This window comes from Paroedura picta, chromosome 2 (assembly GCF_049243985.1).
Source record: "Paroedura picta isolate Pp20150507F chromosome 2, Ppicta_v3.0, whole genome shotgun sequence".
NCBI classification, from domain to species: domain Eukaryota; kingdom Metazoa; phylum Chordata; class Lepidosauria; order Squamata; family Gekkonidae; genus Paroedura; species Paroedura picta.
Window position 1 is genome coordinate 158954856 of NC_135370.1, and position 24910 is coordinate 158979765.

At 42.3% G+C, this 24910-nt stretch overlaps 1 protein-coding gene across 5 annotated transcripts in view; it reads right to left on the reverse strand.

The window, feature by feature from the left end:
* The window catches only part of TTC7B (tetratricopeptide repeat domain 7B), a 149513-nt gene that overhangs the window by 89534 nt on the left and 35069 nt on the right, over positions 1-24910 (reverse strand). For all 5 annotated transcript variants that reach the window (XM_077323483.1, XM_077323479.1, XM_077323480.1 and 2 more), the window contains 4 exons: positions 22712-22833; positions 6969-7047; positions 6452-6624; positions 2897-2960 (listed from right to left, as the gene is read on the reverse strand). In XM_077323483.1, coding sequence (XP_077179598.1) covers positions 2897-2960; positions 6452-6624; positions 6969-7047; positions 22712-22833 — 438 coding nt within the window. The remainder of the gene's footprint in view (positions 1-2896; positions 2961-6451; positions 6625-6968; positions 7048-22711; positions 22834-24910) is intronic.

Here is a 24910-nt window from a genome sequence, read left to right on the forward strand (position 1 = left end):
TTTTGGGGAAGATGAAAGGTATTCCCTAAGCCAGTTTGGTGTAATAGTTAGGCGTGCGGACTTCTAATCTGGCGAGCTGGGTTTGATTCTGCACTCCCCCACATGCAGCCAGCTGGGTGACCTTGGGCTCTCCACAGCACTGATAAAGCTCTTCTGACCGATCAGTGATATGAGGGCTCTCTCAGCCTCACCCACCTCACAGGGTGTCTTTTGTAGGGAGAGGAAAGGGAAGGTGAATGTAAGCCACTTTGAGACTCCTTCAGGTAGATAAAAGCGGCAAATAAAAACCAACTCGTCTTCCTCTTCCTCTTCCTCTTCCTCCTCCTGCTACTACTACTACTACTACTACTACTACTACTACTACAAGGTATTCCATGGCTTTTGCTTATAGATAAAAAGATGAGTACAGATTTTTAAAAAAACAACCCATGCTTTTTGGTCTCAGGAATGGCACAGCAAGTCCAAAGCTTCCTTGCTGAATTGATGGGACTGCTTTTCTTAAGAACTGCTGCATCTCAAAATCAATCATCCTACATGACTAAAATCGGAGACTAATATGAATGGAAGGACGATGAATAGCCTTTCTCCACAAGAAGAACAGCCGCATGTATGCTGTCCCTGTGTCTGTGCCAAATAGAGAATTTGTGAAGACAAATTACTTTGAACTCTTTTCGTTCTGCAGTCTTAGATGTACATTAGTTAGGAGTTTTATCTCCAATTCAGAGAGAAGAACAGACTTTCGATCTCATATAGCTATTTAAGGCTCTAAAAACATCTAATGGTTTGCATAAACAAAACCGGGGTAATCGGACACCGCTGGAGGGCAGGATACGAAAGATGGATTTTCACGATGGTACGTAGGAAGCTAAGGTTTCTACTTTCCATGAGCTTAGCCACACACATCCACCCTTGAAAGCAGAGCATCACAGACCAAGAATATAATCTATTTGCATCAGCACTTCCTTTCTAGACTGGATATTTAGGCAATTAACACGCATCCGCTCATGTATCTGCAAACACCATAGGAAACATAGGCAGCAGTATTTATTATTTTAAATGTGCTCAGCATGATACAATACATGCCCACGAGTCGATGCAAGTGACTTATTTTAATTCTTTTGTGCCACTCTCAAGGTGGTGGCCTTCCACGAGACCTGATAAGGAGCCAATCTAGGCACAGCAAAGAGAAACATGCAGCATGGTAGTGGCAGGTAGGCAGCATACTGGCTGCACATACCTACCATCCCATGAAAAATATCGGGGCCATCCCAATGATCACACATGAAGGTCCTAAGTGAAATAGAGACAAAACTCTTGAGAGTCTTAGAGGTGGCTACAGATACGTAACAGATAAGAATTGCCCCAGCTGAAGCAATATCCAGAAAGATAAACCTTTAAAAATATTTCAGACACTTAGATGCAGCAGACAGGACTTTAAACTTTTTATTTATTTTTATTTATTTTTTGGATTTATAACCCGCCACTCTCAGAGACCGGCTCACAGCGAGTAACAACAAATAATCCGACAATAAAACCCCATAAAATTTACATTATTTACAGTTCACCTTTCCCACAGGGACTCAAAGCAGATTACATAGAGTAAGTCAATACAGTCAACAAAATGGGACATTCACTAGAGCAGGGGTAGTCAACCTGTGGTCCTCCAGAGGTTTGCTGGCTCATGGGAATTGTAGTCCATGGACATCTGGAGGACCATAGGTTGACTACCCCTGCACTAGAGGGCTGAGGTGAAGAAGTGGTTCTTTGTACCCCACTTCCTACTACCCAAAGGAATCTCAAAGGGGCTTACAACCACCTACACTTCCTCTCTCCACAACAGGCACCCTGTGAGGTAAGTGAGGCTGAGAGAGCTCTGAGAGAATGGTGACTAGTCCAAGGTCACGCAGCTGGCTACATGTGGACGAGGAGTGGGGAATCAAATCTGGTTCTCCAGATTAGAGGCCGCCACTTTTAACCACTACACCACGTTGGCTCTCGCAACCACGCTGGCAATGCAATAGAACTGTTTAAGTCCAGAACCAACCAGAAATCTAAAAGATGGACCTGAAAGATAGCATAACTACTAATGTGATACATTAAGCGGTGTCAAAAAAATTACATACTAAGTTCCTACTTTCAGGAACCTGTACACAGTAGTATAGACCAGGGGTAGTCAACCTGTGGTCCTCCAGATGTTCATGGACTACAATTCCCATGAGCCCCTGCCAGCATTTGCTGGCAGGGGCTCATGGGAATTGTAGTCCATGAACATTTGGAGGACCACAGGTTGACTACCCCTGGTATAGACCATAGTCCCTGATCATCTATCCAACTACCTTGGCAAACCATTTTATACAGCACAACCCTAATATTAAGAGCCACCCAGGAAGCCCGGGATTTATACACAGAGGTAGACAATGGTAAAACACTCTGTTCATCATTTGCCTTGAAAACCCTACAGTGGTCAATGTAAGTTGGCTATAACTTGATCTCACACACACATAGGGTCAAACTACCTAAGCAGGTCTCCTGCAATGCTTTTAAGGTATGGGAAAATAAAGCTGTAATATGAATCAGTGATCCTCTGATGGGATGTGGAGGGGTTAACTCTTCCTTCACCCCCATCGTTTCCCCAACAGAAACCCACTATGGCTGATCTGCAATTAGACTCAAAGGGGGGAAAGAAAGAAAGACAGACACCCTTGCTGTAGCTGTGTCTCCCCCACCCCCAACTAATAGCAGCTTGATGGCTTATTTTTATCAAGGAACCAGTATGAGAGGAAAAGGTTAACACAGATTTTCCATAATAAAAGTAGCAAAAACATGAAACACAGGATGGAAATAATGCAAATGCAAGTTAAATGAAATTAATTTTAAAGAAATCTGACTTGCTTACCATAGATTCACTGATCAGCAGCAGCAAAAGAGCTTCTTCAGTATTTTCTTGAGGACAGAAAATGCTGTTAAAAATTGAGTATTTATTACCTTATAAATAAAGCTCAAGATTTTTTTTAACACACCATATTTAACCATTCTGCTGCATTCAGCACTAATAATAATTTACAAACACACAGTACATTGGTAGGTATATAATAGCAACTGTTCCTATTTTGATTCTTGCCACAGCAAATCAAATTACAAGACTAAGGTTATTTTGAAAAGATGGTTGCAAGGGTCCCCCACACTAACACGGCAGTAATCTGGATTAAAAAATGGTTAAGAAGAACGAGTTGTTGGCTGCTTTGACAGCTATAAAAGTGGCCCAGTGAGCACAACCACAAAAGCTCTTGTTTCCCATGTTGTTGCTTGGATAGCAACCACAGAACACATTCAATGGCCTGAAAAGTGAGCATCTCACTGGCCATCTTTATGTAGCGGCTGGACAGATCCTTATCCTGGATGCTTAGGGCTGATCCTGCATTGAGCAGGGGGTTGCACTAGATGGCCTGTATGGCCCCTTCCAACTCTATGATTTTAAAAGTTTCCTGGATTTTCATGAGACCACATTTGGATCACAACATATATTACAGATTTTGTCCATATAACAGATTTCATATGGTTTCATGTTGCGTCTCTCTGTATTCCCCCCCCTCTTTTCAAGAATGTGTCACATGCCAGCCTATGTGCGCCTTCAGCATCACTGTGGATGTGGAAAGCAGGCTGGAACAAATGGGACTGCTCCTATAGAATATATGTTTTTTCACCCTTCCCACATTACTGACAGGCCTGTAGCCAGGGAAGATGTGGGGGCAACTCCTCCCAGAAATGTGTCATGCTCTACTTTCATCCCTCCCCCCCCAAAAAAGGTCTCCATCCCTTTTTGTGGAAAAGGGAAAAGCAGGTTACCCCCTCCATTGGCTAGAAAAGAATGCTGGGGGGGGGGGATAAAGCAGCTGGAGCCAAATAAATGAACTCTTTCCTGAATGCGTGCAGTCTCTTTGACTCTCTTTTCTCCCTGAGCCCTTTGCTTTTTAAATTATTTGTTTCTTTCTTCTTCAATGTACACAATAGTGTGAGAATATTGAGCAGTAAACTGGAGTATGATTTATATAGCCTAGGGCTTGCCTCCTCTGTTTGCATGGGAAATTAGAAGTAGGTAAAGCCAGGAGAAGCAGCAACCGGGGGGGGGGGGCATCTAGTCTCACACAGCCTACTATCTGGGTTTAATTGTTTTTTGCTATAATCTGCTTGAGTGAAAGTGGGTATACCTCTGAGTACATACAGAATGCCTTTTACTCGCTAGGGAATAACCACTCTCAGTCTCCTTTTCCCCCCACTCCAATCTGTCAAACTAAAGAGGAATTAAGCTCCAGTGGGCTCAAACTCTGGGGCCTTGTGCAATGGAAATTTAGGGAAGGCCAAAGGGCTCAGGGAATATAACATCTGGACTGCCTAAAGGTCCACTACCTTCAGTAGACAAAATCAATGTTTTTGGCAGTATCTAAATAAAATTGTCCCAAGTTATATGAATGGAGAGACTGCATACTCTTTGATACATGCAAAGTAATTTCTCCTCCAAACAAATCACAGGATCGCCATGTGTCTGCCCAGAACAAGATATTTCCTGTTCTCTAGAGGCTAGCAGGACCAAGAAAAAGGGGGAAACTGCCATTGTAGATATGGTACTTCTGGCAAAACCAAGAAATGACACCCTGCCTCTTTAGCAATTGCCAGAAATGCTGTGGTAAAACTATAGCATTTTGGGCGATACCTAGAACAATTTCTTTCTTGGTGGTTCAATATTCTATCCTATGTATAATTCATTACATCAAAAAATCGAGTGGAACACTATGTCCACAGTATGAAATGAAAACAAAGGAAAGCAAATTCACTAGAGCTGCAGGTGCACTTAAATGTACCAAAAAGAAATCTTATAGCCCAAAGGTAGGGGAGATATTTAAAACCATCTCTCCTGTGTGTTTTGAAATTTCCATACCACTCAAAATGACCTAAATTATTAAAGCTATGAGAGCAGACACTAATTTAAGATTGATTTCTGTAATGATTTTTCTGTTTATTCTCATGCAATATTTTAATACACACTTCCACGTTTTCTTCACGGCTAATGAGAAAGTGGGACCAGCATCATCGTTTTCACTGCTCTCTTACTATTATTAAACCATTTTAAGTGAACTACAGTTACAGCCTAGCTTCTTTTTAGTTTAAACACTTTCCTACAACGGTTGAAAATTTCATTGTTTTATCCCACCTAATTCAACAATTGTGAGACGCTTCTAATTAAAGCTGTGACATGGCATTATGTTATAGTATTGGAAGTGCACAAAATTCTCCCTAACACTTGGAAGGCCATTTTGAACTCTGGTCCCTAAAGCCGAAACATACTTCTGAAAGATTTTTTGGGCAAACTTCCAAGGGAAAACAGGCCTGCAAATTACAACACTTTGCAGGAGATCCACACTATCCCCTAACAACAAACAGGTAGTAAATTCAAGAGGGGTCACTTCTGATCGTTAGAAACTCTCGAGAAGGAAAGGGAATTCATAGGCATGTAAGACCACCATCATTCATGGTCTTTCTTTGTTGACGCCAAGACAGTGCAGCCCACTTAAAGCATCCCTTTACAACTCAGGCATATTATCCATATGGATATCTAAATATGTGTGGCTCAACAGGAAACTATGGGAATAATAATTCAGACAACAGTCAGACACTGTAAGGGTTGTAAAGCAGCACTATGTGATTATCGGATCAATTCCGCACATGGTCTGCATATGTACAGGCCAGCTACAGAGCTTTTTGGAGCTTTTCGGAACAAGAGACTACTTTCTTCTCCTTTCCTAACTGTTTTTCCTGACAAAGACTCTCAGACTCAGAAAACCTTTATTGGCATACACAATCATAATCTAATGAAACAAAATGGATTAGACAAGACTACATTCCCACACTAGCAAACATAAGTAATTTATTTGGAACGTGCTTCCAAGGGCATCGATTACCCTGGCAAGTTTAATGGGATCCTTTTCTGAAAGCATTAATTTGATGATGAGGGATATGGAATTGACATTGGAATTTAAATCCATCAAATATGAATGGATTGAAGTTCGTTAGGGAGAGAAGACTGGACACTTCAAAACAATATGTGTTAGAGTGTCTGGGACTTTACAACCATGCAGACGAGTCTTTTGAAGGCGAGAATCTGATGGAATCTTCCCCAGGACATGCTTGAAGGAAAGGAGTTGATTCTGGCAAGAAGGAAGGCCCTCCTAGCCAAATGAGAATCCAACTGATGGAGATAAGCAGGTATGTCTCCTAATGTGGAAACATTCACTGTCAGGAATTTTTTTTTCATTTGGCCCATCAAGAAAATGGATTTTTTCCTTCATTTTGGACTTGTCATAGCGATACAGTTGAATATGCACCTACTGTTTATTATTCCAGCTATTACAGAGCACACAAACCAATTATGTTAAAAATCAATGCGAAAACTTACTTTTCTCCTGAGTATACTCGTGGTCTTCTACTAAGTGCATAGTTTTTGGTGTTCACACCTTTCCAGAGGGGATCGTCCAGGGGAGACTGATGTGGAGGGTCATCCAATGGGTTCCAATAACTTTGTTCACACATGCCTCTTAGCAAGATTTCAGCTAATTGCCTTGCTATTGTCTAACATCAAACAATATTTTTCCATTAACAGTGTACAAAAAAAGATTGGAGAACTAGAAACATTAATCATATTGCTTAAAATTTTGCTCATAAGCATAAATATCAATAGATATTAATACAAAAGTCCTGGCAAATGTGCCCTTAGCAAAATACATAACAGTCTTTTCTGAATTATTTACTATTAATATTGTATTACAATATATTGCTGACAACTGAATTTTCCATAATATTTTTTTCCTTCTAATGCAGGAATAAGACAACAATGCACAATTGGTTTATAACCAATTACAAAATAAATTAACATCTGTAATTAGTTGCAATTCATTGTAGACATAAGAACTTACCATTCGTAGATTTTGTGTCGTTCTTGTTTCAACAGCTCTTAGAATTTCTCTAAATCTACTGACTCCTCTTGTCAAATTCCTGTACATATACACAGAATTCAACAGTATTTGCAGCTAATACTTTAATATTTGATTCTTTTAATATTTGTGGTCTAAGAGAATATTGAAATTTTAAAAAGTAGAGGTGATGTGATTCTTTATCTATTTTTGTACTAATAACTTTTATTAAAAGCATAAATGAACAATGTAGCTTCATTAAACCCACAATGTAAAATATTTTTTCAGGAAAGATAAGCAGAAGTTTTTGTTCTCTTGCTTCCACACACTGTCACAACTATTTTTTCAGAAATCTTCTAGAAAAGGATCTTATGATGATCAAGAGTCACCCCACCCCAGGGTAATAAGCCATATAGTTGCTTAACCATATGGGTAAATAGACATGAAATGGCAAAGGGAAAGGGAGAACAGCCTTCTGAAAAACAGTTTTAAAATAAACTTCCCCCAACAATGGAGGGTCTACAATATAGATAGGGTTGTTGAGCAGAACAGAATCACATGTTTTAATTCACTTTACTTTCTACTAGTTTGAAAAGAGCTTTTGCTGTGTCTTTCTCCAAAACTGAGGCATTCCCATTTCCACTAAATAAAGGGAAATAAATGAAGGACTGAATGAGCCCAAGAAGTGCATGTCTTAATCCACATAAAAATTATCTCTTTCATAAATCAAACAAGCGCCCGAGATAGGAACACAGAAGGCCATGTTTTGCAGCTAGAAAACAGGATTACAATAGATAGTCAATCTTGACATTCAGCTTTCCAACTGAATTGCAGTATGTGACTTCAGCACTAGCCTGTCAAAATGTGAAGATTCTTCAAGAGTCACCATAATTCATAAATGGAGGCCAAATACCATACAGTATTCTGCATCCATGCCCACCAATCGACACACCGTTATTTTCTACATTTGCATAGGAACTGGCATGATTGAGTACATTGGATTAGAATTGTGGAGCTGATGTTCAAATACCACTTAGCCATGAAGATAGCCACAGCCTGTAGCATTTATAGAACAAAATTCTAGTCAAGTAGCATCTTATACAGAATCAAACATGTCAACAAAACTGGTCCTTAAGATCCTGCTGGACTAGAATTTTGTCCCATTTAGCTATGAAGTTTACCAAACTCATCCATGGAACCCTTATGACTTCTTGTGATCTATTTATGACCTTTATTACCCAATATTTACAACATGTTCTGCTATCAAATTATGAGTTGATGTAAATAGTCAAATAGCAACAGTATTTTCCCATCTTGCAGAGAAACGCTACTTTGCCTAATAACTACTGTCTTTCCTTCTAGAATGTTCTGGACAACTGTAGCCTGATATTATGTATATTCACTTAGAGGCAAGTCCCAGTTTGTTTAATGAAACTTAATTCCAACTATGTGATCACACAGTTGTAGTCTTAGCCTTGCACGAGTACACAGAAAGCCACACAGAAATGTCTTGCTTCTCTATGCAGATATATATGAGCTGCATAGCAAAACATTTTGCATTATCCTCAAGAAATACATAAAGGGTCATTTGGTTGTAAACCAGTAAGTTTTAATTGGTATAGCAACCAGAAAACATGCATAATTGTACAGGAAACATATACACTTCAAAAATAGGAACTGTAATTTAAATCATCTGCTCCATCAGTTTGTCTTCCAGATTTGTATGCATTTGGATCAGCATTTCCAAAAACTACTAAAGTTTCTTCTGCAGTCCAAAGCACTCATGCACTGGATCACAGACATTTGATTATTTGGTCTAATTTAATTTCCGCACATTGTTTATATTCAGTCAAGCATTTACTCAGAAGTCAATCTTGAATTGGACCTATGATAATGTGCTCTTTAATGACTACAATCTTTCCTCCAGGGTCAGGGGCAAAGGGTGGCACTAAGGGAGAGACCCTCCCAGTAGCACACCTTGGAATGTGGGGTCCTGGATGAAGCTATTCTCTCCCCAATGTTGTTTAATATCTACATGTGTCCCCTAGCCCAACTGATCCAGAGTTTCAGCTTAGGGTGTCATCAATACATTGATGATACCTAGTTATATCTGCTGATGGACAGCCATCAGTCTACAAGTGAGCCAGATTGATGTAGTGGCTAGGAGCGTGGACTTCTAATCTGGTGACCCTCTCAGACTCACCTCATCTGTTGTGGGGAGAGGAAAGGGAAGGCAACTGCAAGCCACTTTGAGATTCCTTTGAGTAGAGAAAAGTGGTATATAAGAACCAACTCTTCTTCTTCTACACCCCCAGCTTTCCTGGCCAAATGTTTAGACTGGCTCAAATGGAGTTGACTGAAGTTGTATCCAGACAAGACAGAAGTTGTATCCAGCCGACATGTCCCAGATGGGCTGCTAATTCCCAAATTTTAATGGAGTCCAATTAACAACTTCAGCAGCCTTTAAGAATCTGGGTGTGATTCTGGATTCCTCCTTATCTATGGAGGCCTGGGTCACAAATGTTACACCCCAGGCTTTCTACCCTCTTTGACAGCTGTGTCAACTAGCACCCTATCAATCAACACCCAACCTAGCCACTGTTATACATGCAACGGTCACCTGCAGTGGCGGGATATAAATTTAATAATAAATGAATAATCAATGATGCAATCTTACATTCCATTCTCAATTCCTCAAACATGGTAAAGCAAAATAAAACACTAGAATGCAAACAATAGAGAACTATACAAAGGAAGTAAATTGCAAATGAAAAAGGAATGTACATTTACTGGGCAGTATGTTTTGGCAAAAAATTCTTCCTTGAGAGTGACTATAAAAATAAAAAATAACAAGAGAACAATGCAATTCAATGAAGGGCACAGATTACGCTAAGTTAAAAGACAACGAATTAATAAAATAGCTAATATTGTATCATGAAGTACTGTCTTAACCTCAGGATATTAGTACAATATTTTAAAACCTTTATATAAAATAGTTAGAAGGTTGCTTAGCAGCTAGGGTTTTATTTATTATTCAGGCTGAGGAGGAGAGAACAGCAGCCAGACAGGGCCCAGCAGAGAAGATAAACTCGTCTTGTGCTCCTCTTCATTCACCAGCTCCCCTCATGTATGTCTCTCGCTCTGTTTCAGCCCCTGACAGATCTGTCTTCCTCTTTGCGCATTTGCCGACCAGCCTCAGCTTCCTGTTTCTAGACCTTTCTTTCTCTGGCTCCGTTGCCACCGTTGGATCTAGTTTTCAGTGCAGTTATAAACCTGTGATTGGCTTATACAACTTCTAACTGTGAACAGAAACTTACATAAAGCAGTTCTGCAGGGTCTGCAAGATGGAGCTATTCCACCAGGCTTTTAGTTGAAGCCTGAAACAACATCCCCCAAGAAATACTGGAGGAGTGTTGGAAGACTGGCTCCTGTGGTCCTCCAGATGTTCATGGACTACAATTCCCATGAGCCCCTGCTGGACCACAAGTTGACTACCCCTGCTCTACAGCAACTGATGGTCCAGCATTTGCACTCCATTTAGCCGGGATGATTTCATTCCAGCATAATAATGATTTCTATTATGCCAGAGCACCTGTGACCCAGGCAGTGCAGTGAAGTGAGATTAAAATGCATTAAAAGTTAGTTAATCAGCACTCTTGTCAGGGTAAAAAGAAAAATGCAGTGCACTGCATTTTGGCATAGTGATCAGGTTTGCATTACTTTCTTCTGCAGGGCCTCCGAGCTGCTTTATTAAACTTCTTAATGCAGCATTACATAATGTTTTAAGATCATACTGAAGTGCTCTAACTCTAATACATATAAACACATGCAATTCCTACGTCTGGAAGCTTTCCATATGAGAGGTTAAAAAAAAAAACACGAGGAGGAGAAATGAAGTGGAAGGCCACACAAAGAATACTGAAAACACTTGGCACAATTAATCACGGGGAGAAAGGCATTACGTGGGCAGATCTGTGCCCTCTGCATATTGATTACTCAGAAATAATATTTAAACTAAGTTGTTTCTGATATAAGCTTGCCAAATGCATGTATCTCATCTCACAGAATAAATCTTTCTTTGCTCCCCAGAATGTATACCCCATTTTATGATACAATAAATCTGACATTTCCTTCTATTTTTTGAAATTCTAATCTCATAACACTTAACTGTATGTCTTACTATTGGCTTATACACTTTTTTTTGGGGGGGGGATTAAAGGGTTTCCCTTTTCTCTTTCCTAAGGTAAAGGTATCCCCTGTGCAAGCACCGGGTCATGTCTGACCCTTGGGGTGACGCCCTCTAGCGTTTTCAAGGCAGACTCAATACGGGGTGGTTTGCCAGTGCCTTCCCCAGTCATTACCGTTTACCCCCCAGCAAGCTGGATACTCATTTTACCGACCTTGGAAGGATGGAAGGCTGAGTCAACCTTGAGCCGGCTGCTCATTCTGTTTCCTAATTGCTTGCAAAAAAGCTATAATATTTTTGTTTGTTTGTTTATTATATTTATATACCGCCCTACCCTATCCTGAAGATGAAACTCAAATACTTTAGCTACCTCATGAGAAGGAAGGACTCCCTGGAGAAGAGCCTAATGCTGGGAGTGATTGAGGGCAAAAGAAGAAGGGAACGACAGAGAATTAGGTGGCTGGATGGAGTCACTGAAGCATTCGGTGCGAGCTTAAATGGACTCCGGGGAATGGTAGAGGACAGGAAGGACTGGAGGATCATTGTCCATGGGGTCGCGATGGGTTGGACATGACTTCGCACATAACAACAACACCCTAGGGCTCAGAGCGGTATACATAAAAATTAGTGGAACGGCACAGATGACTCAGTAGTTGTAAAGAGTAATAACACAGAGATGAGAATAGAACAGTATGATAAAACAGCAGAACAGTAGAACAATGGTGAGAACAGTAATTTAACTACAGCATACTGGTGGCCCCTTGGGTTGGACAAATCTGCAGTGGTTTTCATGGGAGGAAGGCTCAGGGGCCAGTGGAAGGTGATTTGTTTTAAAGTTATAGTGGGGCTACATACAAGATGCATTCAACCAACAGACCTCCCCAGGGTGGGTTGCTTCTTTAAGACAAAAGCAGTTGTAAATCACAGTCTCAGTTTCAAATCACTCTCCAGTTATTCATTCCACCCTCCAGAGTATAAATTTGGAACTGTGTGGAAGGGAAGGGGAGAATGGGGATAACAAGTGAGGAAATGGTTAACTATAATCACTAAGCAGCTCAAACCTTACACCCACAGTAATTGCTGTTCTTTTTAGTAAACAGAGTTAGGGCTCTGTTGTCACTGCTCGCAACTTGTGATCTGCTCCCTGCCCCCCAAACAGGAGAACAGTTTTGCAAATTATTAGGGACAATGAAAGATAGTGGGGGTATCTCACAGCAGTGGTCCCCAACCCCCAGTCCAGAGACCGGTCCCGGTCTGTTGATCAGTCAGTACTGGGCCGTGGCTCCTCCTCGTCCCCAGCTGCTGCCTCGGGGGCTGCCCTGCCACCCTGCCGCCGGCTCATCTTTGGTGCTCTCCAGTGGCCACCATGGCTGGGGCTCCCCCTCGGTGTGGCACTGCGCAGCTGCTGCTGGCAGCACCCCCCAACAGGCGGCAGGAAGTCGGGGAGCCAGTGGGAAAGCAAGTGGAGCAGGGGGCGGTGGCGACGTTCCTCGGCAAAAGACTACACCCCCCCTCGGGCCTCAGTAAAATTGTCAAGCATTGATCAGTCCCCAGTAATAAAGAGGTTGGCAACCGCTGTCTCACAGCATCCAAAGCAGTACATAAGCAGTATTATAATTTACAGGTCACTGAATCAACATTTCAAATAAGGACATTTTGAACATATGATATCAAAGGGCAGAAGGGTCTGCCAGCACATAGTTAACTGAGGGATCTTGCCAGTTTTGGGGACTTTTTTGTCCATTTATTCTGACAGATGGTTTTGTTCATATTAATAAAACGCATTCAGTGGTATCAACTAGAAAAGAAAATGAATGGGTAGCCAGCTGAGGAAGCTCTAACTGTACAAACTAGGGCAGCTCACATTTCCTTGATTAATCTATTCTCCTCTGCTTGGGTAATTTTATATCCCCTAAGCTTCTCTTTTGTTTTCAACAAAGGCTATTTACTCTGCCCAACATAACTCATATGGCACCAGTGTTTAATTTCCCAACTATATACTTTATATATTATTTTTTTCAGAGTATTCTGTTTCATTAAAAATATAAATTACATAACAGGATCTTAAACTGGAATTAATTCATTGTAACTTTAAAGTCTGCTATGTTAATATTTTAAGAGTAACGACTTGGATGGGTTTAATAAACTCTGAACCTTGGTCATCAAGCCAGGCTAATCATTAGTGTAGTTAAATTTGCTTCCTTTCCCCACTAATGCATGCTTAAAAAGATAATTAGCAAGATTCTTCTAAGGAGCGCTCTAGGTTGTTAATTCCTGAAGCACAAACCTCCAAAATTCATGTAGAAACAAACTGGTGAGAGGTGGGAATTGACTTAAGAACAGCATTGCTTTCAACCCCGTCTCCAAAGAAAGTATATGAAAACTTTCAGCAAATTTGTCATTCATTATTAATAATACTGATCTCTAGGCATCCCAAAAAATTAAAAATGCATTAACAAAATATCAGCCGCTTAGAACTGAAGCTTAGTAGACTGGCTGAGTAATCATATAGGATACCAAGATCTGGGGGCAAAAGAGGGGTAACTCATGGGTCAACCTGATTCCTAGCAGTGGAGGAAAAATAGGCAAAACTTGGTTTTTGAATCAGGTACAAATTAATTAGGGCTGCCAACTCTGGGCTGGAAAATAGCTGGAGACTTTGGGGGTGTAATGTCATAGAGTACATCCTCTAAGGCAGGGGTAGTCAACCTGTGGTCCTCCAGATGTCCATGGACTACAGCCATTTTCTCCTGGGAAACTATAACTAGGAGATGAAGATGAAAAGCAAAAGAGCCTTAGGTGACATTTGGAATTTGGGCAGAATCGTAGGCAGCTCCCTACTGCAAGCAGAGCTCTGCTCCCAGAATAATGGATCCAGCCCATGAAGACATGGAGCTGCCCTATACTGCATGAGACTATTCGTCTTTCAAGATAGTATGGTCTACTCCGAGTGGCAGTGACTCCCAGGGTCCCAGGCCTTTCATATCACCTACTATCTGATGCTTGTAACTGGAGAAGCCGGGGATTGAACCTGGGACCATATGCATAACATTGGGCCACTGCCCTGCCCTATTTGTACTCAGTTTGCTAACCATAATTATGAAGATTCTTGGTCTGCATGATTTAATCTGTAAAAATGTAACCTGAAGTTATTGTCAGCAAAAGAAGGGAGGGGAGGAAATCACTCATGAAAGGGAAAGGAAGCATATCTGGAGGCTGCTTCCCAATTTGCTACCCACGCTTGAAAATCTGATTGCCACAGCCTACCACCCTTCTTTATATAATTAGATCTAATACACACTATATTTTAGCAGACCTTGTACACAAAATATTCATCTAAAACCCTGCCTTCCTTAAAAAAACAAGCTGTTCTTGCACTGCCCCACAGATTCAGGCTGCAGCATATCTGTACTTTTTGAACCTTCTACAGAGAAACTTGACTTAAAATGAATTTCTATACTGATAAAAAAGTCCTGTATTTAGGTAGAAAAAATCATATGCATCACTACAGGATGGGTGAAAATTGTCTTGGTAGCAGTACGTGTGAAAAGGATCTGGAGGTCTTAGCAGACCAGACACTGAACATGAGTCATCAGTGTGACTCGGTAACTAAAAAAGGCAAATGGGATTTTAGGCTATATCAACAGAATTATAGTGTCCAGATCACTTGAGGTAATGTTACCGATTTACTCCACTCTGGTAAGAACTCACTTGGAGTAATGTGAACAGTTTTGGGCACCACAACTGAAGAAAGATGTAGAGAAACTGGAGTGTGTCCAGAGGAGGGCTATGAAGATGGTGAGGGGTTCAGAGACCAAGATGTATGAGGAAAGGTTGGGGGAGCTTGGTCTGTTTAGCCTGGAGAGAAGATGACTAAGAGGGGATATGATAACCATCTTCAAATACTTGAAGGGCTGTCATATAGAAGATGAAGCAGAGTTGTTTTCTGTTGCCCCAGAAGGTTGGACCAGAACCAATGGGTTGAAATTAATTAGAATCATAGAGTTGGAAGGGGCCATACAGGCCATCTAGTCCAACCCCCTGCTCAATGCAGGAATTCAATAAATTTTAAAAAAAATCAAAACAATTTTCGGCTGAACATCTGAAAGAAGTTCCTGACAGTAAAAGCAGTTCCTCAGTGGAATAGGCTTCCTTGGGAGGTGGTGGGTTTTCCTTCTTTGGAAGTTTTTAAGCAGAGGCTAGATAGTCACCTGACAGAAATGCTGATTTTATGAACTTAAGTAGATTGTGAGTGGGGGGGGGGGGGAGGAAGGGATATGTCAGTGTTTGTCTCTTGTGGCCCTTCCTTGCATACCCAGAGAATTGCTAATTGCCGCTGTGGGTAGTTGCATTTCCTCCAGACCAGGCTAGATTCTGGAGATTTTTGGTGGGGGGGATCACTTGGGCATGAAATTGGGGTCACTGTGGATAGGCAGGTAGTTGTGAGTTCCTGCATAGTGTAGGGGGTTGGACTTGATGGCCCTGGAGGTTCTTTCCAACTCTATGATTCTATGAACTCCATATAGTCAGCCAATAAAATAAATATGTGGGTTCTGGACAATGCCAGCTAAGCGAGATTTTATCTGTCCAAACTATTTAGCATACCAAAATTCAGAAGCCATTCAAACACTAAACATGAACTCTGTAAAGAAAAAAAAATTAAAAGTACAGAATTAAAGATAGGAGGAATTTATTTATTTATTTATTTCACATTTATATACCTCCCTCCCTGAAGGCTCAGGGCGGTTTACATGGAACTGAAGAAATTATACAGGAAACATTGCATGGGAGGGGTTGCTTTGTTTGTACAGATCACTGCTTCATTCTGCAGTCAACGCATTGTTGAACTTTACGGTAGAACAACTAGACATCATAAGTATAAAAATATCTGATTAATATTCCATTCCACATTCAAAACTTCAGACAAAGCTGAGTCCGCATGACATAGTACAAGCAGACTTCAAGACGAAAAACTAAAATGTCTTCGACAGCTCGTCTTACCAGAACATCTACAGGGATGTTATTGCCTCTTTCTATTCAAACATGTTTTTCTGTTTTGTGAGGTTTTATCCATACAAGACTGGGGAAACAACTGCTTTACTACCCTTATTATTATTAAACCACAGTAATGAGGAGCCAGCTGAGAGATGCAAATAAAAGGCTGACAGGCTCACAGCAATGGGACAGAAAGGTGATCTTGGCAGGGAAATATTCGGAATTAATTTAAAGGACATACAAGACAGGAGAGAAATGCCAGTGGAGAGTCATTTAAGAGATAAAGCAACATGGCTCATGTTCTCTCCTTGAGCTAATTAATACTTCCTGGGATATGACTTCAAGGTTAACGTTGTTTATAGATGTTACGTATAAATAAGTTTACTGTAAACTTCGACAAAAACACCAAGGGAATATACGATGTTTGAACTACCAAAACTGGACAAGGCCAGGTCCAGATCATCTTGCCTCCATGTTCAATGGCAAAATTAATCACAAGCTCCGTACAATGGTGAGCACCTGGTCATTACAGCTGTTTGTGCCTAGTTCAGGAACTATAGTATATAATTTATTGGGGAAGATGCAGCCTTCCTCTCCCCCCCCCCCACCACATACACATGTGACATTGTTATTCTGGTCATTAAACTGACCACCTTGTCAAAAGCATGCAATCACAGGCAGTTCATTTGCTCTTTGCGCCTTTACAGTTCCATTCAACCAACATGGGCTAGATTGCATTGCCTCCTTTTTGTATCTATCTAGTCGGTGGTATCCATTTGAGAAATGACTGCAAGATTAGCTAGATCCACTGACGGACCTGGAAGGTACCAAGGTACACAAGTGATAAAACTCTCAATAGCAAGAACAAAAATCTCAAACTGGTTTTATTATAATAATAATCTTAACCATGGGCCTATATATAAAATTAAAAGGGCCATGTAGGTGGCCCTGTCCGTGCCCGGATGCCTCTGTGCGCATCCAGATTGGGCCAGCCTCTGGAGCGCCCGACTCCAGGAGCCAGCTGCCCCACCCGCACATCATGCGGGCCCTCCAGTCAGGACGCCATGCACCTGAGTAAGCCGCAGCCTCGCCGGGGGGAGGGGCCGGGGATGGCTTCCCCGCGGCGGTGGGGGGGGGCTTACGAACGGGCTTTGAAGACAGTAATAATATTATTATTATTACTATTATTGTTATTATCGTTGTTGCTGTTGTTAGGTGCGAAGTCATGTCCGACCCATCGCGACCCCATGTACAATGATACTCCAGGCCTTCCTGTCCTCTACCACTCCCCGGAGTCCACTTAAGTTCACACCGACTGCTTCGGTGACTCCGTCCAGCCACCCCATTCTCTGTCGTCCCCTTCTTCTTTTGCCCTCAATCGCTCCCAGCATTAGGCTCTTCTCCAGGGAGTTCTTCCTTCTCATGAGGTGGCCAAAGTATTTGAGTTTCATCTTCAGGATCTGGCCTTCTAAGGAGCAGTCAGGGTTGATCTCCACTAGGATTGACCGGTTTGTTCGCCTTGCAGTCCAAGGGACTCGCAAGAGTCTTCTCCAGCACCAGAGTTCAAAAGCCTCAATTATTTGACGCTCGGCCTTCCTTATGGTCCAACTTTCACAGCCATACATTGCAACCGGGAAGACCATAGCCTTGACTAAACGCACTTTTGTTGTTAATATTACTCTGTGTCAAAACGTAAAGAAGTGCTGGTGAGACTCTATTCAAGTAGGGAAGCAGGAATAACCAAGTAAATTGGCACATCTGAATTGTCTGGACACATCTGAACAGCTTGCCTAATGACAAGCTTTTGCAAACAACTGGTAAAAAGGACAAAAGCAGAACCAGTGGCCATTTGGGCAGAGCTACTTGCAAGTGAACGGAATTTGTTTGGATAGCTGTTCTGCCAGCGGCACAGTCCTCCCCTGCTCACAGATGCAGCCCTGACCTCCGATTCCCATGATGCCCTACGACAGTGGTCGTAGGCTGGGGACTGGCAGGGCAACTGCCCGCCCGCGCATGCTGCGCACATGCGCATGCGCTGCCAAAATTGCGCATGCACTGCCCTTTCGCGCATGCGCAAAAGTTCCATGCATGCGCAATTTTGGCCACACATGGCGCATTTTGGGTATGCGGGCGCGGGCGCGGCCCTGATCCCCTCTCCCCCCCCCTCCCGCAGTAAGAAGCTTCCCGGGCCGCAAGCTTGCAGCCTGGGAAGTTTTTTACTGCGGGGGGGGGGCAGGGAGAGGGAGCCGCGGCCCGGCGCCATGGCCTTCGCGGCCCGCGGGTTGGGGACCACTGCCCTATGACACAGCTCACTTGTCCAAAACATTTTTCATTTCTGAGCAATAATACTATTAACATGTATCGAGTTTACTCTACTTTGTATCTGATGTTTCGTGCCACCGTCAAGGCCGCGGTAGCTGTTAAGAGAGGAAGCAGCTGCTGCCATGCTGAGAGAAGACACTCGAAAGCAAGTGGCAGCTGACGTTCCTCTTCCTAGCTGCCATCACTCAAGGAGGTTTGAAGAAGAACAGTGAATTATTATACCCCACTTTTCCCTACAACAGTGAGGCAGGTCTGATATCAGGGCTCTCCCACCCTCACCCTCCTCACAGGGTGTCTGTTGTGGGGAGAGGAAAGGGAAGGCAATTGGAAGCCGCTTTGAGACTCCTTCGGGTAGAGAAAAGCGGCATAAAAGAACCAACTCTTCTTCTTCGTCAGTAATCTCAGGGCTCTCTCAGCCTCACCTCCCTCACAGGGTGTCTGTTGTGGGGAGAGGAAAGAGAAGGCAACTGGAAGCTGCTTTGAGACTTCTTCTGGTATAGAAACGCAGCATATAAGAGTCAACTCTTCTTCTGTGAGGCTGAGAGAGTTCTGAGAGACATGTGACTGGCCCAAGGTCACCCAGCTGGCTGCATGTGGAGGAGGAGAGGGGAACTAAATCCTATTGTCCACTTAGCATCTGCTGCAGGGGATGATGCTTGGCCTGGTGCATCACTGAATCAGCAGTGGGCCCTCCCAAGGGTCTCAGCAGCTAACCAGTAATGCCAACGCCAAGGTTAACTCACAAGGGACATAAGTACTTGAACAATGATTAAAAGAACAGAACACTAAAAAAAAGAGCATGCCTATAGCAAACACTCAACGGTTGGAATCCCATCCACAGAGCTTCCTGACCTGTATTTTTCTGAAAGATACGGTCCTATGATTCTAAAAATATCATCATCTCGTGCATTTATGAATCTGTACAAGCCTTGATATCTGGGCTCTTTCATAATACAGTTTGGTGTCTCTCTCTCATCACAGAATCAGAGTTGGAAGGGGCCACTGGGGACATCTAGTCCAACCCCCTGCACAATGCAGGAACTAGCAACTATCTACCCACTGACAGTGACCCCAATTTCATGCCCCAGTGATCCCCCCCTACCAAAAATCTCCAGTATCCAGTTTGGCCTGGAGGAAATTCACCTACCATCTCAGAGTGGTGATCAGCAATTCCCTCGGTATGCAAGGAAGGGCTACAAGAGACAAACCCTGGCACATCCCTTCCTGCCCACCCACTCACAATCAGCTTAAGTACATAAAATCAGCATTTCTGTCAGATGACTGAAACATCACCCCCCTTTTCTCAGGTCAATTCCACACGGAGGGCATAATGTTCGGTAGTCTGCAGCTTCATACCCACAGAAAGGGTACCGTCCCACTGGTATTTCCTCCATGCGACCTGGAGCAACGCAGCCACACGAGGGTGCTGTGGGCAGAGATACGTTGGGTGGGCCTATCACGGTTCCTGCAGTGATACCCGGATTGTCTGCTGACACACGGCTATGCATCGGCAGAGGCCCCGTTGGTGCCCTGGCTCACTACCAGAATGCTGGAGATATCCGCGTACTCTTGCTCTGCAGCTTCCCGGTGCCTGCAGTGAGGCGGCCAGTGTCCATGTCATGTGGCATCAGGAGTTTCCTTCACCTCTGAACGAGTGGTATGTTGGGGCATTGTCCCCATGTGGAATTGGCCTCAGACACACACACACACACACACATATCAAAAACCTAACACCAAAACAAAGCGCAAGAACATAAGAGAGCCCTGATGGAAAAGCCCAGAGGCCCACCTAGTCCAGCATCCTGTCTCAACACAATGTCCAGCCAGTTGCCTTGGAGAGACAACAAACAGGGCATAGAGGCTGAGATCTCCTAGCACTGGGTTGTAGATATTTTCTGCCTCTGAACATTTCAAATCTTGTTTTTGAATGCATCCTAAACGTCATAAATTTCAGGTCTTTTCACATTTGGCACAGAGGAAAACAGAAGTTGATCACAGAGTGTACGTTCAAGAGGAAACGGCTGCAAATCATGGTTTTCTGGGGAAAAAACACCTCTCATTCAAAAAAACTACACTTAAACCACTATACAATATTCTTCTCAAAATCATGTGTGTAGTGGCCCCTCTGATACAGAGGCAAATGCAGGTCACAATACAACGAGCTCTAGGACTTTGACCCAACAGGGGCACCAGGGGAAAGTCACTCACACTGATATTTACAATGTATAGTTAGATTGCTCAGGTAGGAAAAAGGAATAGCAAAACAAACAAACACAAACAAACAACTCAAGAGGGTAAGGCAACAAAGTAACTAAGAGAATGGAAATGCTCCTACCTAAGGAAAATATGGAAGAATCAGGACTTAAGGAGGTTTGTTCCATCAAAACTAACTATTTGACAAGGACGTACTTGGTTACAATAATGTTTCAAAGCTGCCCCCTCCCCTTGGGGTTCATTTTATGGTATTGGAAGCGAAAAACTGATAAACCTAGAAGACTAACTGCAATAGAAATCCAAAAATTAAATTTTTGAAAAGCTGGACATTTGTGACTAAATGAGTTAATACAAACAGTTCCCTTTTACTAATGTCTCCACACGCTTTTCTAACTTTACTGTATTTAGCCAGTTTGGTGTCGTGGTTAGGAGTGTGGACTTCTAATCTGGCATGCTGGGTTTGATTCTGCACTCCCTCACATGCAGCCAGCTGAGTGACCTTGGGCTCCCCACAGCACTGATCAAACTGTTCTGACTGAGCAGTGATATCAGGGCTCTCTCAGCCTCACCTCCCTCACAGGGTGTCTGTTGTGGGGAGAGAAAAGGGAAGGCAAATGTAAGCCGCTTTGAGACTCCTTCGGGTAGAGAAAAGCGGAATATAAGAACCAACTCTTCTTCTTACTCATGGGAGGAAGATAAAAAACATAAAGCTGAAAAGTCCCAAATTCATGGCTAATTGTGATGGCATCCCAATAGCGCGCCTTCCAGCAGGTCAAAGGACCCACCTGGGTCCACTCACCAGGGAAGTTGGAGAAGGTCTTTGTTATAAGGACAGGAATCAAATAATAACTTATTATGCCTAAGAGAAACCTTCTAGTGTGAGAATTACATCAACTCTTACAGCCTTCCTAAAATCTGATGGAAATGGTGTACTATTGATTAAACCACTAAATGAATCCCCCAAATGATGTAAGTTTCTTGTCCATGTAAGTATAATAAATCCCTGTATTTTTACTGTGTGAACTTGGGAGCATGCATTCTATAGCTCATTCTCTTCCATATTTCCCACTAAAAGGATGTGGTGCAGTACCAGGTACCCTTCCGCCCGCACCCCTCCAGGAGGGACACTAAGAAAAATGCAATCTTAACATTCCATTTTTCTTGATGGCAGCAGAACTACGTCAAAACTCAGAGGTCATGCATTATTCCAAATAGTTTCTCAAAATACGAATAATGAAAGCCTATAAGAACTCCAGTGATCAATTACATGCTAACCTGATTGAAACAGTTTCGAAACTTGGGAGCTTTTTTTCGCAGTTATGACTGTTTACATCGAACCCATTTACACAAACAGCAAGACATTTGATCCTTCCTTATACAGGCTTTTTGAATCTGAAAGATTACAGCCACACCTTTCAAAGGGGGAGAAAACAGCAGACTCGTCCCAAATCTAGCACACCAAGTTTTGAAGACTTTAAAAAATGAACAGAGGTTTAAATTCCTTTTATTCATTTTCTGCAGTGTTTGGACTCTCATTTTTTAACCTCTATCTTTATTAGGCAACTCTTAGAAAAGGTTATCACAAAATTATGAATGACCTCTCATGCATAGTCTACAGGGGTCTACTAAGTTGTCACAAATGAAAATGCATATACATACTGTTGGTCTTCATGCACGTTTATCCTGCAGCACAATGTTAAAATAAGTGGTAACTGAAGAGATTAGGAAAAAGATATTTAAAGTCAACAGTTCTTTGCTTTTTTCTAATATCCAAGCTTAAGCACAAAACTGAGAAACTTTAAAATATATTTGCAACCAGTCAGGTGCCTGCAAAATATACCAAGCAATGCATTTGGCACACAATGGGCATTACTCAGTGCAAGGGAAAGCCTACGGTCATAAAAGGTTTGTTGTTTCCAGACTGTGTATTACTTTTGAAATGCTGTGACTAAACCCACAGCTTGTCTAGTTCACTTTCTGGCAGGTTTTTTAAAATTAAGATCAAGAAGAATGGCAGATTAAATCTTACCCATTTTTGAAGTATAAGACATGAGCCCTTTGAAGTCCTGTTTCTAAAAAATATCCCAGCTCTTGTTCATGTGCCGCAGGTCCTGGCTTCGGGCTTCTGTTCTGTATGTTAGCCATTATTACCTGGGAGATCACAGGAAAAAAATACGTCACTCACCTACTTTTCCCCAACTCAGAGTCAGCATAGTGGAATGTTTAAGACTGACAGCTTTTAATTTGGAGAGCTGGGCTTGATTCCCCATTCCTCCACATGCAGCCATCTGGGTGATCTTGGATTAGTCACAGTTCTGTTACAGCTGTTCTCACAGAGCAGTCCCCTCAGCACTCTCTCAGCCGCACCTACCTCACAGGGTGTCTGTTGTGCGGAGAGGAAGGGAAGGGAATTGAGACTTTGAGACTCCTTCAGGCAGTGAAAAGTGGAGTATGAAAACCAACTCTTCTTCTTCATCGCTTTATTAAAACAGAGGTACTATCAAGAGGTACTAAAGAGCCTCTTGTGGCACAGGGTGGTAAGGCAGCTGACATGCTGTCTGAAGCTCTTCCCGTGAGGCTGGGAGTTCAATCCCAGCAGCCGGCTCAAGGTTGACTCAGCCTTCCATCCTTCTGACATTGGTAAAATGAGTACCCAGCTTGCTGGGGGGTAAAATGGTAATGACTGGGGAAGGCACTGGCAAACCACCCTGTATTGAGTCTGCCATGAAAACACTAGAGGGCGTCACCCCAAGGGTCAGACATGACTCGGTGCTTGCACAGGGGATACCTTTACCTTTATCTTTTATTATCAAGGCTAGCATTCTATATGGAAATCTGGCAGCCCAGTAGACAGCTTCAAAAGCAGGCTATACTTGCTGAGCATAATGATAGTTGCTTCCAAGTAAATATGCACAGAACTGTGTTTCATTATGTGTGTTGACCTACAAACACGGTAGCATGGGATGAGGCCTGATGGAATGCTCTGCCAAATGAGATCAGAGCCCTGCAGGACTTTCAGCAGTTCCGCAGGGCTTATATGGCAGAGCTATTCTACCAGGGCTATGGTTGAAGCCAGAAGCCACCTAACACCACTGGCTTCTCTGCCTGACCTCAACAGGCTGAAAACCTGCACTGCAGCTTCTGAAGGAGTCCCACCTTTTTGTGTCCATGAGACAAAGTACTATGGCCGAATTGAATAATTAACGTTTCATTATTTTAATGTATAAGATTTGAATGTAACATAGAATTGGTTATAATTATTATTAAACTTGTGTTTCCATACAGGGATTTTATGTATTGCACAACTCTAATCTGCCCTGAGTTCTCGAAAACTGGGCGGAATATAAATCCCAAAACAAATAAAGAAATATAGTTCATTTTGTATTTCACATTTAAGCTGGTGTTAACCATTGCCACGTTCAAGATCTCCCCAACATTCTATAGTGCTCTGCCCTCCATTCATCTTTCATTTTGCTCCCCTCAAAAACAGTCTGACTACTAGATATTATCTCACTGGACTGGACTGGTTTTCTGTCTAAAGACCCAGTCAAATGCTATGGGCCAGAACTCTTCTGCCAGACAGAGAAAGAGAAAGAGACGGAGACATAGAGAGAGACAGAGACATAAAGAGAGAGAGAGATACATAAAGAGAGAGAGAGCGCTATGGGATATGGAGAGTCTCCGCACCAGTGTTTATGGACATACTTTATGCAACAATCTACATGATAAGCAGTTTACAAACACTACAATTCACAAGTGCAGACTAATTAAAGGGAAGTATTTTATAGAAAACTGTAACATTTGAATTGACCTCAGTATGATTCTGTTAATGAGCATCAAACGTCCCATCCTTTAATCACTTAAGGAGATCCATGTACTCATCCAAGAACCCTCAAATTAGCTTCAATTAAGCGACAGACATCTGAAAGCCCAAATGCTTTTTTAAAAAATTGTTTTTACATCTACAATGAAACCTCAAGAACTAGTTATGTCAAGAGCACACAAACAAACGTGAATCAAGAAAATTATAGCCGAATAATATGGCTGAAAATTGGAAGAATCATTAAAGGTTAGGCCATACAAGTGCCAGTAATTTCTATGCCACTTGCTCATAAACAAACACAGTTCTGCACACAAAAGAAAGTGGCTCGCTGTTGATAAGCGACAAGGCAATTTCCTTCTAATTATTACGCAATTGAGTTCTCTACAATACTCATGAATTCGCATA